This window comes from Thalia democratica, chromosome 2 (assembly GCF_965202585.1).
Source record: "Thalia democratica chromosome 2, ktThaDemo2.hap1.1, whole genome shotgun sequence".
NCBI lineage: Eukaryota > Metazoa > Chordata > Thaliacea > Salpida > Salpidae > Thalia > Thalia democratica.
Window position 1 is genome coordinate 80,515,156 of NC_139166.1, and position 18,788 is coordinate 80,533,943.

Sequence of the window (18,788 nt, forward strand, 5' to 3'; positions counted from 1 at the left end):
ACTGTAATTTGTTGTTCATTTCCGAGAAAATGTTGCATAATTAATTATGAACTTGTTTTTGTTATTTTTATCAAAATGAAAATGTACCTAGTGCCTAAATTGAAGATTGTAACATCTTCAGACTATTTCGAAAACAAAAAAGCTTATAAAATTAATTTGTTTCAAATCCAGTTAATAAAACCAAATAAACTTCAAACTAATATCAGTTTATATGTGCTAAACTTCTCTATATTACCATCAAGGTATTTCATGCTTTAGTGTACATTCCTCTGGAATACGTTCTTATATAATGTTCACAATAGTAGTTTGGATTTTCAACCATAATTGTTTTCATTATTTTTACTCTTTGAATGATAATTTTGTGTTTTTTAATCTGTATTTAAGTAATCGTGTAGTTCAGTCAAGATTATTAAAACTTAAAATTTATCTTCAATATAATAATTTTTCATAAAAAACAGTTGAAATTTTTTTTGCTCGTTATGTAAGTAAACTCACAAAGTTATATAAGTAAACTGATTTGGTTAAGTAAAACAAAAATTACTTATGTTTGCATAAAAGTTAATTAAAAAAGATTAGTAAAACAACATTTTGAATAAAGATAATTAGTTTTGTTCTATAATCAAGAATCTATTGTTGCATTATCTTAACTACTTTTTTATAATTATTTTAAAACCTGTTTTTACCCAAAATCCACTTTTACTTGTAGTTTTTATTTACAATATTTTTACTTTGGTCTTTAGTATATTTTCAGTTTATACAAACTTAAGTTTTACTTAAAAAGGTATTTTTAAATTTAGAAAAAGTTATTTTGGTGCTGACTGTCTTAAGTTATTAAATGCACTATGATTAGAAGCTTTTAACATATATAAAGACTAAAAAATTTTATTAAACAAACAAAACCTGTTTGCGTGTTCTAGAAATTCATTTGATAGATTTAAACTTATTAAATTCTGCCACTATAAAAAAAATTTTACCCCTTATGGTTGACTAAAACAATTTCTGTTTCCTTAATTCAAGGCTTTACAGAATCAAAAAAAAAAACGATTCAACTTTTGATATAATTGTAAACGACCAAGCTCTTTATTTTTAAGTTTCTTATTTAACATTACCATCAATTGTAAACAAACGTTGGCAAACTGCGAATCGTCATGTACTATTCAGTTGAAAATATTTTTATACAATGTATCTAAAGACGGATTTTTGTGATAAAAACTTACATTTAAACTCTTAATTTAACATTTAGCAACTACTCATTCTTTGGTGTTAAACAGAGTTTTATATCATTCACTAAAAACAGTTAAATTTTATAACATTGTTTATTTACTATAACTAATAATTCTATTAAATCCGGCCCGCGGAAGACATTTTGTTATAATATATATTGTCCTAGATAAAACGTTAAAAGATATCCAAGTGATATGCAACTCGATAACCGTAAATCTCTTTCCTGCACCAGATCCTAGGACCAAACATTTTGAGCGTTTTTTTGTTGTTCAATAAACAGCGATATAAAATCTCGCCCGCAAGTAATTTAATTTAAAAAAGTTAGTCTTCTACTTACCTCTGATTTTAGATACGCTTAAAATTAACGATCTGTAAAATCTTAAAGGTACAAGGTATTAACGTACCCCTTAGTAGCATAAAATAAATGCAGTGGTTACTTAAAATAAAAGTTGTTATAGGTTTTTTCTTAACTACCTAACATTTTTCTTGTTAAAAAAAAATTTTTTACTTTTATGTTGCGTTTTTAAACTTAAAAGTGAATTAAAAAACTATTAAGTGTTAGATACAAAACTTAACTATTAATGTTTTTATTAAGTTATTTAAATATAAAAGTCGTGTACCTCAATTTAATTAACATTTTATGATGGCTGTACATTCTAAAAAAAGTTTAAAGTTTGTCAAACTCAATTTACGTTCTTTAATTTTTTTTTAAGTTTATAGTTCAATTTGTATTTTAAGCTTTTAAAGCCGTTTTCTAAGCTTAAAAATGATAATTAGTGACTAAAGTATTACCATTTTAAAACTTTTTAAAACTATAGATCACATTGAAGTTATACTTGAGCTTATGCAATTAAACACATGCTTTGTATATATGTAATGAAAAGGTTTATTTCAAGATTTAAAACTTGTAGGACTCGAGTTTTGCGCTTATGCACTCATCGACTTCAAAACAAGTTCAAAATAAAGCACAAAGCAAAACACACAAATGAAAGTTGAAAAAATATGGCATAAATAAATAAAGTTAAATAACTTAATTCTCAATAAATAAATATATTCAAATTCGTTTATAAAAAAATAACTTAACGTTTGTGCTTATTTTCCATTAAAGGCTTTAAAATAATTTGTACTAAAATTAGTTTTAATTAAAAAACAACTTTACTTATACTTTGTACATGCAATAATTTTTTAGTTACAATCTAATGCTCTATTTTTTGTTAAATAAACAAATTCCGTACTGCATATTTTTGTTTATTCTTGATACATTCAAGCTACTAATTATTTTCCAAGATAAAATATATTTTTTGTTCAGTCTAACAGGTAACATTTTACTTGTTAGTATATTTTTATTTTTCAAAACTTTCTGTTTGAAACATAAACAAAATGTCTTAGCTATTGTTTCTACAAATTTAAGTATATGTAATTAAACTTGCAATTTTTTTTTGTAGACATGTGACCAAATATCGCAAACTGATTGACGTCATCAATAAATTTTAAATTTGAATAAATCAGGTTTTTTCTTTTAGTTCTCTTAAAAATGAAGGAACTACTAGCTTTTAGAATATTTTAAAATGCTGTCTCACAAAAAAAAAGTATTATAAAAAGATTTTTTCATGTAGTACACACAAAAAAGTGCCAATAATGTTACAAAGTGTAAAATTAAAGTCGAACGTCTCTATTGAAGTGTTAGATAATCTCAAAACATGTTTTCAGCGATCTATTATTTAGAAAACAAGAACTTGGATAAAACAAATATAACTATTGAGTTGAAAAATAATTCGACAGAGTGATCTTTTCGATTTAAATAAGATTTACTATTTGAAAATCTGCTTTGCAGTGAAACAGTGTAATTTTGTTTGTTAAAATAACAAAACTTCAAAAACCAAATAATCAAAAGTTGGACATAGACTTGAATGTGTTTGATTTAACGTTTCGAAATCATCATCTGTAAATAAAGTTCAGCTGCTGCTCTCAAAAGGTTTGAAGTACCTCTAATGTCAAGCAGCTCGCCTGACCACGAGTTTTCAGCAGACGAGACCCGGGTTTCGTTCTCGTTGAAATTCGCCAGTCAGTCAGCCGAGACCGAAAAACCTGCGGTCGTCTGCCTACAAACGGTTATCGTGGTTTACAGTAATCGTGAATTATTTGGCCATAACAGCGTACAGAAAGTTTACAAATTGTAAATACTGCCAAACAACAAGTTTAACATTTATTGAGGTTTAATGATGAGCAAATTTTTTTTATTATATTTGTAGATATTTCTAACTTAAATTTATTACTAAATTTTTTCTTCCAGGTAAAAAATCTGGTTTATTAGTTGTTAAGACATAACAAAATGTTGACATTAATAAATCTTAAACTGATTTTAGCTATCATTGAAATACTTTAGTATTAAGTTTCTAATAAGATCTCTTCTAAGTTTGTATAAAAAATACAAAAGAAAAGTTTTTGGCTTAAAAAAGTGTTAAACAATTACTTAAGTAATAAAGATGGATGCGTTTAATCAAGTTGTAAGCTCTTTCAAGTGTTGTTTACACACGTAAGTACTGATTGGTTTAAGTTGTTTGTTTAAACAACTCGAAAAGCAAAAAATGATTATTACTTTTTGCTTACTAACGTTGTTTTAATTATAAATAAGATACATAAGGTTTTGTCAATAGAAACAGAAATTAAACAAAAAACAAAAATTTAAACAACATCTAAAATATAGGTTAGTAACTTACAGGTTTATTTTAGCTTAAAAACAATATAAAGTTAAATAAAGTTTAGCTTTTAAATAATATTTTTTTACGTATGCTCTTAATTATATTCTTACTTCAAAGCAATGTTTGTTTAATAATTAATTTATTGCAATTCTACTTTTAAAGAAAGTCTTGTAATTATTGCCTCCCCCCTACTTAAAAACAAATTTCATATTTTTGCATTTTACCAGCTAAGCTTGCAATTATGTTACACTGTATCTTACTGAGCCGCAGTCAACTTTTATAAGCTATACAAAAAATTATAAAACATTTTTTGACTAAACTCAAACGCATTTTTTTTTAAATTAAACAAAGAATGGTAACAAAATACGGAATAAGCGGTGAAAAACAGCAATTATTTTTTCCAGTAAACACGCTTGCTACCGTGTATGAACAGTAGGGCGAATCTGTTGCCCCTCAAAAATAAAAATTCGGAATTTCGCTTAGTAAAGTTTTTGACATTGGGAAATCACATGACTAGAAAGCACAAAAAAAAATAGCTTTTTAATTTTAAGTTGTAAAAAATATGCTGGAGCAAATTATTTTTTAATTTTTGATTTATATTAGTAAATTTTAAAAAGGGAAAAAAGACTATTTAACTAAGAAGTTATTTTCTCTTTCGATTTTTGAGATAATTACCTGAAACGATATGAAATGAAACTTGCAATATTTAGAAAGTTCTGTTTTAACAAAGTTTGAAAAATATAAAAAATAAAATTTCTATGCAAAAATTACAAAAAATTTACTTATATTTTTATCTTTTTAACATTTTCTTCTTATTATTATTGAAGTTTATTGTCAAACGAAGGACCTAGGCATTAAAACCCATGCCACTTAAACTGAAAAACAGTAACATAAAATAAAAAACAAATTTTAGTGTTCAAACAAACATAAAGCTCATACAAGGCCAAACTAAAAATAACTAAAATTTTCACAACCAAAATATTCAACGGTTCCAAAGTCACCAATCTCCAGTTATACATTCCAAAACAACAAATCTTTGAAACAAGCATCTCTTGTTAAAATTCTTCAGAACCTGGCTCGAAATTCTAGGAACCTTCTTGAAGACCACTTCTTTCATCAGACAATAAATTTCAAAACGGCATTTATTTTCAATTTTAGACAGAAATTTTCTAGTTATTTATCTTAGTTATCATTTTCAACTAGTTACTTCCCAAAAATAAAATTTCATATATCTTGTAGGAGAAAAAAAAAGTTTTTTCCGTTATTTTGCATAAAATTTTTATTATTTATTTGTTTTTTAGTTTTGTAAGAATCAAGTTTTCCAAATATGGCAAGAAACATTTCCTAGCCGTCTGAGGTAATTATCTCAAAAACGTAGGAAAAAATAGATTTTTAGTGAAATAGTCTTTTTTACCCTTTATAAATCTAACCCGGTATAAAAGTAAATTTTCAAAATTAATTTGCTCCAACAAACTTAAAGCTACAAAGGTTTTTTTTTGTGCTTTTTATTCACGTGATTTCCCAACGTCATAAACGTTTTACCAAGCGAAATTCAAAAGTCGGGGCAAAATATTCACCCTAATCAACATTTTAAAATCCAGTTGGTTTATTGCCAACTTTGAACAAGCATGTTACAGCACATGTGAATTTGCTCTCGACGTTACTTAATTGTAGAAATATTAATGAAAGGCATAGTTTGAAAACGAGGTCTGTTGTAGAAAAAATAAGCGTTAATTTTTTACAGTATTTTCAGTTGACGTTTACTAGACATTAAGCTTAATTTTGTCGAACTCGATATTTTACAAATTTTGTTCAACAACTGTTTCAAAGTTAAACAACTTAAAGTTATAACTTTTATAGTTTTTTTATTTTCATCTTTTTCTTAATTTAAACTGAAATTTCAAAACGAATTTGCTATATTAGTTTGTTTGTTTACAATTACTTTGTTTTATGTAAAAATAAGATGTCACGCCCCCGTAGTGTTAAAAAATCAATTTCCAACGTTTAATTAAATTCTTGATTAACACCATCATTAAATACTATAGATACTAATTTTTCCCATAAGCTATTAAGATTGAATTAAGTTATGCAATATTATATTTTTAACCTTAAAAAACTGTATAGATTAGTGTGCTTACTTAGAATTTTCTAATTTTAAAAATTTAGTGCTTCTTCTAAAGATAATATAATATAAAAGCAGATTTTATACAAATGATACTTATTTATCTCAAAATGATAGATATTTTGCTAATTGTATATAAGTAAGTTTTGAAAAGTTTTTTAAGTCGTTTAGTTATAAACATTAAACTTTAAAAAGTTTAGAATAAACTTATGTTGTTGTTCGTTTAAAGTTAAAAGACTAAAAAAATTTAGCTACTAGTACTTAGAAGTTCTAAGCTATTACTTTAAAACAACTTTAATATGAGTACAAATTTTTTAGCTTAATTTTTAAGTAAAAAACTTACAAAAGTATAAACGAGCATATGAAGTTATATTTTTACTTCAATTTTCGTGAAAACTACAAAACTTAATTAAAATTTTTTGTAACAATTTAATTTTTCTTAAAAAACTAATTTTCTAATATTAAACTACATTTTCGTAAAAAAAACATTTAAAAAATTAAAATACATTATATATGCTTTTTGCATGCGCAAGCATTTCGTTGTTAACAACAACAAATAAATATTGAAAAAAAATAATCCTAACGTTATCACATTTTTATTATTTTCAAATCTAATTGGGTGAAAGCTAATAAAAGTGCGTCAGTCGCATGTTTTAATAATTGATAACTAAACTAGTTACGTATACTTTGAAATATTTCAAACAAATCTTGTTCAAAATAAGTGTTCTTGGTTTCTATGTTTATTTACCTAGCTTTATAATTTTGAGGGATTTTAGATACTTGATTTAATTGTTTAACAACATTTTTTGTTCTATAAAAATGTTTAACTACGAGTTTGAAATGCCATTGAGTGAATATAACTTAAAAACTAGAAATTGTTTTTTTTTTTTAGAAATTATTGAATTATCAGAAAAGCTGTATTTTAAAATTATGAATAAAAATGACTTTTTTAACCTAAGTTTTATTTTAGAAAAGCTATAATTGGCTTAATTACTTAAGTGCGAGAAAATTGTTTTATTTTAAATAAGAAGGTTAATATTTTTCTCTATAAAAACAATGCATGAAAATTAGTTGATATCTCTAAGTAGAAATACTTTAAAGGTTATTATTTAGAGCTAGAACACCAGAGCTACTAAACAATTGTGGTTTTTATTCTAAGTTGCAATTGTTTTAAACAATTGTGTTTTTGTGTTAGCACTGATCAATCATTGATTGTTTTTTAGATGATCTAATAAACCTAAAAAATACTAGTAAGACGTGTGCATTTAGTATACTTCAAAACATATTTAAGCCATAAGTTAAAAAATAAAACACAGAATGTAGTTATTTAGCGACCGATGTTTGTTTTTTTTTTTTATAACTAGCCTTAAAAGAGTAGAGTTTCGTTTTATTTTCGCTATGTTTTGTGAACGTTTCTTACTGAGTTTTTTAGTAGAAGTGTGTATTTATAAAACTTAAAGGTTGCATTAAAAACTTTATTTAATTTTGTTGTTTTGTGTGTTAAATTTCTATGGTTAAAAATTTAAAGATATATGCAGCGCAGGGGAAAACAAATCATTATAAAACTATCAATTTTTTCTAACTTACTTAATATGTTTATTTTGATAATGCAAAAGCTTTGAAAACAGGAACTAAACAAGTTTTAGTTCGCAGATCTATTTAACAAAAGTGTATTTTAAATGGTTTCAAACATATCAACAGCCTAAAGCTAATTTCTTTACAACTTTTTAAGAAAAAATACCGCTGTTTGAAAAAGTGCTTACTCATAAATTTACGCACGTTGCTTTACATTTGTACTGCTTTTAAAATCATAACATAAAAGTGCTTAAATAATGTTTGACATACCTGCTTGTTTAAGACGTACTGAGTGAAATAATTCACTTAAAAATCGCTCGGACCGGCCGATGATGTTTTCAATCACATTTGAAGTGTAAGGTAACGAAAAAATAAAAAAAAAAACCAACGCGCATAATATAAACGCGTGGCATAGCGAAACATGTCATGTTTGTAATTCGTATTGATTGGTTTTTACTTGCGTGTGTGTGCGATTGTTTAGTGGTATCAACCGCAACATAAGCTGGATTGTGTCTGTTTCGGTGAAATTTACCCAAGGACGCTGTGATTTACTTAAGCTGTTTGCGCAGACATAATTGCACAGGCTTGACATTTACCTAGCAGTAACATTGACGTAGGTTGCATTACGTATTGATCGAATTAAAAAATGTTTATTTGTAAATTAGGCCTACAATTAACTTATTGAACAGTAATGAAAGTATAATAGTAATAAAAATGTTTACGTTTTGTTTTTTTGACTAGAAATACAAAAAGTTTTAAACTTTAAACTTACATTTAAGTCTTTACTTTTGTTAAATAATTTCCAATTCAGCTAATCTTTTTACCATCTAGGTTCGACAACTTTGTTAATTTAATAATTTACAACACAGTTACGTTCATAACAAAGCAATTGCACTTTTGAATTGAAAATTTTATAAATTATATAATTTATAATTGTTTCGGACTTTAGCATTGTCTCAACACGATTACATGTTTCATTCAAATTTCAAACGCTAGCTTCATAAGCGTTTCTTATAAGTAATACACTTTTTAAACTTAAGACTTTAGTAAGTTAATCTAAATTAAAAATAAAGCACGATAACGTTTAAAATGTTAGTTATGTAACTTAACTAGCGAACTTTGATTTTACAAAACGTTTGTACTTATAGTAATCGAAAGAATTATTGCACAATACACATCGTTTTGCCGTTGTTTTATGTTTAAAAAGCTATAGTTGGTATTAACTCACCACTGTACAGCTTTTTGTGTTAATCAAAAGTTTTTGTTAGAAGTTTTAAGTTAAACAGCACTAAAGTAGTTTTTATAGACAACTAGTAGAACTGATTAGATATAATGCATACACTTTTTACTAGTTACGTAAAAGAACACTAATCTTCAAATAATGTTATTGAGATTTTAAAGTGGAATTCAATCAATATAAATATACTAGAACATTTGGATGTTATGTATATTAGTTTTGTACAAAAGTGTATTAAGAAATAAAAAAATGTTTACTTTCATGTTGATATGAAAACTGTTTTTGTAGTAAAGTAAGTCTATTTTTTAATTTTTAAGCTTTGTAAGAAGTATTAAAACTTCTACTTTGCTTGAAAATATTGAAAATAGTAAAATCAAAACTTACAAAAGTTGAATAATATATTTCTGTTGCTATCAGTTCTGCAACTGAAGTAATAAATATAAAAACGAAAGTTTGGTATTTTTAAAGCTAGTTAGTCACCTATCTCAAAAAATTCTGTGTTTTTTTATAGTACTTTTGTTTATATTTTTTGAAAGCACAATGGAAGCTTTATAATTAAAAAAAAACTATACATCAACTGAAATCGAGCAACCCAAACAACTATCCAATCAAACAGCTTCTTGTTACGTCACAAATGCGCACGAAAGACTTTCGTTTCGCGCACCGATAAGTGCTTGTGACGTAGCAGAGGAGATAAATCTGGATGTGCCGGTCGCATTTTACGAATATGCTGGATGTACTGGTGCTGATAACCTTTTTCTAGCATCGATCGACAAATATTAGCCTTGCCGCTTCGACTCGTATAAAGTCGTTGTTTCAGTTGGTAAGAAATCACATTTGTCCGACTCAAGGGATAATGAACGTAGAAAGTGTGATATTGTTACATTGTCGGGTTGAAAGCTTACATTTAGCGCTGACTTTAGTTTAGTATAAGTTCAAAGAAAGCTAGCGTGTTTATAATCTATTCTTTAAAGTAATGCAAAATAAAAACTTTTTTTTTAAGTTTTATTTTTGGTAACAACGGTATCATTGTGGTTGTTAATGAAAAAAAAATTGAATAAGAAAACAAAACAGTTTGAATTTTTAAACCGCTAAGTATTTTAACAAAAAAAAATCGCCAACCATAACTTTGCGCAGGTTTTCATTTCCAAATAAAACAACTTATAAAAATGGACTCAAAACTTACCTCGTGCTCCGCCCTCGTGTTATTGTTGTTGTTGTCGGTCGGTTGCCAGGCGACCACCAAGCACATGGATCAATCAACGGCCGTGTTCTACAAGGCTTTCATGAACATCCGCGATGTGTCGCATACCATGAAGGAAATATTCGAAAATTTCGTGAGTTTGATAAAAAATAAATAATATTTTTAGATTAACTTTGACGAAAACTTTTGTGGCTTTTAAACCTTTTAAAACTTTTTGAAAAAACTCAATTTCATTTGAAAGTTTTGAGTTTTACCACAGCTTTCGTAAACATCAAAGAGATCGTACAAAAGTATATTTGATTTTAAAAATGTATTGTTGGTTTGAAAAAATACTAAGGTGTCTGTTATGTATACGAGCATAAAAATTTTACAAAATACTAATGAAAGATTTTTTTCCAAGGTTGGCAAAAACCAGACTGTTCATGTGTGCGTTGAACTTTTAAAGTGTGTTAATTGTAATGTTTTCAAGTTAGTATTTTATAATGAATAGGACGTTTTCAAATACAGTACACATTTATTTATTATCACTCATAAACCAAACGGTTTTACATTGCACTTCAAAAGGAGCAAAGTAGAAAACTAAATAATATTTCAAAATACAATTACTATGGTTTAATTTTTGACCACCAAAATTCAAATTATAAAAAATTTAATTACTTCACTAACATTTTACAAGTTTACGAAAGTGTGAGTACAAACTGAAGTACACTATAAACTAAATACAGTTAAAATTTGTATTCAGATCAGGAACAACATGGAGTGTGCTGAGGAGGACATTGAAAAATGCAAGATGGATCTCACTAGTTTGAAACTGACCGCATTACCGTCAAGACAGAAGCTGGATGCAGTAAGTTGAAATTAGTAGTAAATAGTAACAATTATGAATAATAGTTGTACACTTCTTATGTTCAGTAAAGCTGTAGAAACAATATACTTTTTTGAATAAAGATGTTGTTTTCTGCTGACTAAAATTTTCTTAAACTGTTCGTGTTGTTATTTTTTGATATAAATAACTTTGGTTGCATAAAAAATGTTCATTGGTTTTTAGTGCTACAAATATAAAACGTATTAAATATAATGAAAATTTACTTTGTCAGTTTTGGTGAGATTATCTTAATTGTCCTTACAAAATCAAAAGTACTTATGTTACTACATATGACATATTTTTTACTAAAATGATAGCAAAGAAATTGTCTCGAAAATGTAAGCTATAATCATACTATTTTGTTCTCTTGAACTTTATACAAAATAAACTAACAAGTTTCATAAAAAGATGATACGAATTACGAAATGAATTAACATAATAGAAAGTAAAGTTACTCCTGATTTAGTTCACTTTTAAAATTCAGCAAAACGACTTAAGAATATTGGATAAACTACAAAAAAAATACTTTTCATGCGTAAATCATTCGGTTTATTAAGAACATTTCTTACGTACACATCCTGACTCAAAATTCATCTAAAAAACTAATTTAATTCCAGCAAACGTTCGATTCAACATAAAGCTCTTTTACATCACCTTGTCGCAGTATTCATGCGATAAATTTATTTAAAAGCGGATGTTGTAAACTGTTTTACGCAGATTTCGTGACGTGCTTCCAGTATTGAAAAAACAAACATTTTTTATTGTTAGGAGTTAATTTATTTTCAATGAATACGTTTTCTTTGCTTTTGATATAAAATAAACATCATTTTGAAAGTCATGAGCATTCAGCAGAGCATACGATGTGTTACAAAAACGTTAAATTTAAGATGCTTTCTTGATTAAGTTATAAGATACGTATCATAATTGTATTATCATTTGTGTTGAACTGTAGTTTTAGTTAGTGTGTCGTGTGATTGTTTTATATTTGTAAATAAACTTTTGTTTACTTTTAAGTATCTTAGATGTATTTATCTTATCTACCCTTATCTATCCCCATTTAATCACCCCATAGTAATTTAGATTGTTACAATCTCAACTGAAATAGTTACAACTAACTTTTGACATTCGGTTTCACGAAAAACATTTAACGTTTTTAAGTCCGTCTGATTTTTTTCTTCAGAAAACATTCGACGGGGAATGGAAGGACATCCTGAAGACCCAGGTCGGAGGGATGAGGATATTCTCAAAGGTCTTGACGGATCTTGTCAATCACAACAGGTGAATATTATTCTTGTGTGTAGTCGACAAACAAGTTGCAGCAATAATAAATCTGAAACAAGTTTAACAATCAACATAAGTCTACTATTATTTGTATATTTTTTAAAGATTTATAAGATAGGTAAACCAAATCAATAAGATTAACAGTAAAAAAAAAGTTTAAGAAAAAATAAAAATAAATAAAGTTTACAGCAACTCAGAACTCAAACAAGAAATATAATTATAGATATTTATAATTATAATTATTTAAATATACATGTTTTTTATATAATAATTTTAATTTTCACAACATTAATTTTATAATATTAATATTCAGATATGTGTAAATATTTTTGTTATAACTTTAAATTTCACAACAGGGACGTTTTCAATGGCCACCTGGCGGAAAGAAGGCAGCTGAACAGATTGGAGCAGGTCAACGAGGACGTGAAGGCAATGGTGGGACCTTTCACCGACAAGGTGAAACATTTGTTGTTGTATTTTAAAAGTGATATGTACAATGTTTGCATTTATGTTCAACGTTAAGTTAAAGTTCGACTTAATAGTTTTTGATTTTATCAAAACTTATTTTGTTAAGTTTATGTAGTCTGCTTACTTGCTAAGGTATCTACTTTTAATGTGTATGTGAAGTCCTAATACTAAATGAGTGACGACTGTTTTACAAGTTAAAAATCTTGAGCTACTACATTAAAATAAAATTAAATAGAGAACAGTTAAATGGATGTTGTTTTTCCACATAATTGCAAAACTTACTGAAACTTCAAACAAATAAAACATTTTTTTGTTCCTTAAGCACTAAACATAATTAAACCTTCCTTGAGCCACAAGCCATAAGTATTACGTCACAGTTGAAAGAAGACTGTTGCTTGTAGATACATAATACAAGTGTCTTTATAAACTTTCTATGACGTCACAAAGCATGCTTTTTCACAGTTGAAAGAGGACTACTGCCTGTCCGTTCCCGAAGACAACACCGCCCAGGTCCGGTGCGAGATCTGCAAGAAACCCCGCCTGCCGTCGCGACCCATGGAAATAGTGAGGAACTACCAGTTCCTCAAGCAGATGGTCGACTACGTGGACCAGTTCAAGAAGACCTTGTTCGTGCTCGCGTGGAAGGAGCCCAGCGAGGAGCAGTGTAGGTAGTTCCCCCCGAGTTTCTAAAATGGTGTTTCCCCGGTAATGATTTAAAAAACTCCCCGTCGTTGATAATGTTTTAATTTTTCATGTTAATATGAACTCCCTAATTTAGTTAGACCAAATATTTTTTACGAAAGCTGTGATGAGCACTTGTCAAGCCTTTAAACATTTTGATTTTAATATATAAAAACAAACAAATCTAAATAATAGACATAAAGTTTTAATTTACTTGTCTGCAATATTTATAATTCTTTTTTGCTTTTTGATGTTTCTAATCGTGTAAACATATTTATTCCAGTGTTCTGCCTACTTTGTTTTTTTTATGTTTTGTGCTTATTTTTGTAATAAATCATTCCATGCAGTTATATCAGTATATTTTTTTAGTTTATAGGAAATTAGTTTTTAAGTCCAAGTTATTGTATAAGAGTGGTTTAAAAATAACCTATGAAAAATACAAGAGCTGTTCGATTTTCCTGGTAAAAATATAGTTGTGAAAATAGTTAACAGTTTTATTAACAATAAAGTTGAAGACATTACTAGAAAAGAAAACCATAATTGGATTTCAGCTTAATCCAGACTTGTAAACGAACTATTACAACTAAAAGTGTAAACAGAGAAAAATACTGCAGTTAAAAAGTTTCGATTGTTTTTTCAGTGCTTGCGTTAAATTAATTATATAACTCTTTTTGAATTTTCCTTTTTCATAGAACTTTTAAAACATGTTTTAAAACAAAAATAGAAATAACATTTTCAACTTAATGTAAAATTTGTTTACATATTGAAGCACTATTTTATGTTTATCAGCTTTAAATACCTATAATAAACGTCTAAAAGAACCGGTTACATGACAGTTCGAATTCGGGCAATTCTAGTTCTTAAAAAACTATTTAAGAGAATATACCTCAAAAACTAATATACTTTAAGCTTATTTCAGCCATATCTCAATAAAAGTTCAAAGTTTTGCAAAGATAAAAAAAAGGCTTGTAGATATCAATAAGACCTACAAATGTATTTTTCAATTTTTCAAAAGTACATTACTTTTTGAAATAAATTATCTTAAATAGTTTTTTGCATACATATACATTTTTTCAATAAATTACTTTTTTAGTTAAGGTTCTTTGAATTTTTTTTAGAGAATTTGAATTGTCGGAGTATGAACCGACGTACACACAAAAGAATCATTGCAAATTTGATTGTATTTCATTTGGTTGAGTAAAAAAATAGTTAGAATATTTTGAATATGTTTTACGAAGAGCTCACAATTATATTTAAGGTTTTTCAAAAAAAAAAAAAAATAACTTCTATACTAACTATTATTATTCATAACAAAATTGTATTTACTATGAAAACTTTAAGTCATTTAAAAACTGGTTTAGTCTTATATTTTCAATTGATAAGCAAAATAAACTTGTTTTTTTTAACTTTTATTATACTAAGTATAAACTGGATTTTATCGTACGGAAAGTATTGTAAATTTTACATGAAGTTGTTAATTCAACTAAACAATAAAGTTATAACAAAAAATATTTGCATTACGAAGTATAAGTAAAAAACATACTTTACTGGAAGTTATAAAAAGTATAAAGGTTTACCTTATTAACAAACTTGAATCTATATTTTTCTTTTCAAGCTTAAGTTTAGTCGTACAAAATCTTTAAAAGTTTCAAAAAGGTAGTACTTGGATTACTTATCATAGTTCTTATATTGCTAAAACGAATTAAAAAACACAAAGTAAAAAATCAGTATAGAAACTTAAAAAAGAAGGTATACAACATAAATTAAGTTCGACTAAGTCTTAATCATAACGTTATAAATTTAGTTGAGGTACGAGAATTAATAACAATAAAATTTTATATCTAACACTATTTAGGTTTTTAATATCTTTGTCAAGTTTAAAACGATACATATAAGTAAAACAGTTATTCTTCCAGAAAAAGAAGTAACCTTTGATTCAAGTGCTTTATAATTTCCGTACGAAACAACGGTACTTTAATACATATGTTTAGATCAACGGTTGTTGAACTTTTACCCTCTTTTTGAAGGTTATTGCCAAATTTACCGCAATAAACAAAATAGTGTTTAATTTTGTGGAAAAGGACTATATTTTTTGCACTTTGAGCTTATTGATAATAAAATATCGTAAAATTTAAACAGTTAATTTTAATTGAATAAAACTATAGTTAAATATTAACCTATAAGTTAAAAATTCATTTGACAAACGTTAGTTTACATGACTTGTAGTAAGATTGTTTATTGAACAATAAAAAAAAGCGCTCAAAAAGTTTGGTCTAAGGACCTGGTGTACAAAGAAACCTTTCGGTTATCGAGTCGTACACCACATCCACATGCTTATAAAATTTCTTATAAGCTATTACACATAGGTTTTTATCATTTAAATATTTAAACCTTTAGTAATGAACAATCAATTAAACGAAAAAAAAAAAATAAAACTAAACGAAGATTAACTGAATTTTGTGTTTAATAATGTATTATGAATCTTGTTTAGTAACATATGAACTAACAAATATATATAAAACGTTAACTTAAAAAAGTAGATAAACAACATTAATAACAAACGTCTGAATATTTTTATTATAGGTTACAACTTCTTTAAAGAAAGTAATTTACTTTACTTTTAAGAAAAGTAAAGAAAGTTATCCTCTAAATCTAAAACAAGGCTAAATTTATCCAAGGTTAAGAATTGCTGGTTTAAGCTAAACAAACTATTTAAGTTTTATACTATTATGAACATTAAAATCATTTTAGTTATCAGAAAATTTTAAACAAGTGTCATTATGTTTTTATAAGTCTCGTTTATTTAAATTCCACAATTTCTTTTTGATCAAAAAATAAGTTAAAGTTTAAATTTATGTAATTTACGTTTAAAACTAAACTCAGACACAAACTGCTAGCTGCAAGCAGTACTACTAAAATTTATTTGATTAAAATTTGATTTGTTTTTATATCTTGTTTCATAAACTTATAAATTTATACAATATCTAAAGCTTACTGTTTGTCTAAGTTGGGGTAGGGTAGGAATCTAATTGATTTTTTATTGAAACTGGTTAGAGATATTAGTTTAAATATTAACATTGTACTGCTGTTTTCCATTTTATTAAGCAAAACGTAATATATTACAAAAAAATCAAAATTACTGCAGCCGATCGTACAAAATACTTTATTTAGTTTTTTATTATTTTTATATGTTATTAATTCTTTCGAACACTTTGGCTTCAGTTTTTAAGCTGAAACTTAATTAAACACTCATATCAATTAAATTTTTCATATTTTATTAACAAAAAAAGACCAATAAAAATTTTTAAGTAAAGTCTATGAAGTTTGTTTGCTGAAAGTATATTTAATAAAAAAGCGTAATTGAGTAAGTGATATCAGAGAGAAATAACATACTATTATTACTTTGTTTTGTAAAAAAAAACTTAAGATTTTAAGTAAAGTCTTTTTATAAGAAATTTTAAAAGGACTTTTAAATGAAAAACTTTCGTGGTTAAAGTTTGCTAAACTTTTCGCGTTGACAAATTTTTTTAAATTTTATCACTTCAAGTGTTTAGAAATCACATGACTTGAATGTTGAATACTAGATTTGTTTATTATTGATACGTTTTATACATGTCAAAACATGAGAATTCTTGGAAAAATAATAGTTTTTGCTTAGGAAAATTAAATCAAAACATTATCAAAAATACTTAAAAAAATATGTTCAGTATAAGTATTGCTTATGACATTTTTCTTATAGTTTGCTTATAAATATTATGGCTATTTTTTTTCTGAATGTAAGTTTTATATCTTAGAATAGAGAAACAAGGCATAAACTCCTTACTGAACTGACTATGTTGATTTATATTTTTAATTATAGCAATGTTTTTAATATTTATTTGTGTTATATATTTGTTCTTAATTTTTAGATATACTTTCTTATATACTCCTTAAACAAAACTAGCTGGCTTCATTTTAAGTTTTTACTAATAAGTTAAAACAAGTTTAATTTTATTTATGTATTTATAAAACATAAATTTTTATCCTAAAAATATGGTTAAATAAGATATTGTATATGAAATATTGGTTATGGTTAACTTTAGGTGAGCACCAATATCAAACTGAAAATATAATACATTCAATGTCTTATTTAACCATAATTTTAGGCTAAAAAAACAATACTTTCTTTTAAACAAGCTATATAAATACAAAGAAAGAACTAAATTAATTTATTATAAACTAAAACATCTTATTAATTTTATTTTACAGTATCATAACCAACATATATTATTTTATTGATATAGTTACTTTATATTGTAAACTAAAAGCAATTAAATACTGAAGTTTATTAGTTTATGATTTATAAGTTTAATTTTATTTAAGTATTAATAAAAGATAAATTTTTAGCCTGAAATAATGATCAAATAATACATCAAATGTATTTTAATTTTAGCTTGATATGGTGCTCACCTAAAGTTAACCATAACCTAAATATTTTCAGTTTGAAAATGGTGCAACATCATCCTAGGCAATTACCTTTTTTGGTAATTTCCTAGGATGATGTAGCACCAATATCAAAGTGTAAATATTTTACACTATGATGAGACAAAAATAGAAATGAAAAGCTCTAAATTTTAAAGAAATTTTGATTAATAAAAACAAAGCTACTGATCGAGGGTTAGGGGTAATAGTGATAGTAAAACTAAAACAAATAAAAATTATTTTAAAAAGAAAACTTAAAGATAGTTTAATAAACAAAAAAAAACTATATATTGAGAATAAGAGTTAGAAGTAGCAGTGATAATGAAGAATATAATAATAGAAAATTATCATAAGAAATAAATCTAAAAAAAAATAATTAAAAACACAAAAAAAAGCTACCAATCAAGTGTAAGGGTTAGGGTTAACAGTAATGATAAAAAAAAAAAAATAACCATGTTAAAATTTATTTAAAAAAAATTTCTGTTCAAATTTGAATAACTGTGTACCTTATATTTCAACTCTATTCTTATCTTATCAAAGTATAAAATTGAAAGTGTATAATATTTTCACTTTGATATTGGTGCAACATCATCCTAGGAAATTACCTAATTTCTATAAATGTGATTTAGACACTTTACTAATCTTTGTTAGCAATGACAATTCAATTCATAAAAAAATATATACATATAGAGGGTGGCCTCTAAACCTGAAAAAAAGAAATTTTGTAAAAATATCACTAAATAACTTTAAAATGTTTTGTAGTAAAGTTTTTATTTGACACAAAAAATCTATCATATAGATAGTGATCACTGCTTTTTTTTACCTTCAACTTAACTTTAAACTAAAAATAGACCAAAAAACAGGTACTTTCTAAAACTTGAAATAAATTTCTCAAAAACCAGTAAACCTACCCTGTATACATTTTTACTAAACTAGGTATTTTCAAAAAGTGTATGTTTCCTTTAAGG

General features: G+C 26.1%; 1 protein-coding gene across 1 annotated transcript; it reads left to right on the forward strand.

Annotated features, from left to right (window-relative positions):
- Positions 1 to 3,215: 3,215 nt before the first annotated feature.
- Positions 3,216 to 13,646, forward strand: LOC145829005 (uncharacterized). The gene is made up of 7 exons (XM_082936747.1): positions 3,216 to 3,357; positions 9,477 to 9,596; positions 9,998 to 10,197; positions 10,807 to 10,911; positions 12,110 to 12,207; positions 12,567 to 12,666; positions 13,141 to 13,646. The coding sequence occupies exons 1-7, from the start codon at positions 3,216 to 3,218 to the stop codon at positions 13,348 to 13,350; spliced, it is 975 nt and encodes a 324-aa protein (XP_082792873.1). The 3' UTR covers positions 13,351 to 13,646.
- Positions 13,647 to 18,788: the final 5,142 nt, after the last annotated feature.

Bases quoted from the DNA above. Each gene is read 5' to 3' on its own strand.
- LOC145829005 (XM_082936747.1), top strand. From the start codon at position 3,216: ATGTCAAGCAGCTCGCCTGACCACGAGTTTTCAGCAGACGAGACCCGG. The intron at 10,198-10,806 runs GTGAGTTTGATA...ATTTGTATTCAG, and splicing joins AGGAAATATTCGAAAATTTC to ATCAGGAACAACATGGAGTG. The intron at 12,208-12,566 runs GTGAATATTATT...ATTTCACAACAG, and splicing joins GATCTTGTCAATCACAACAG to GGACGTTTTCAATGGCCACC.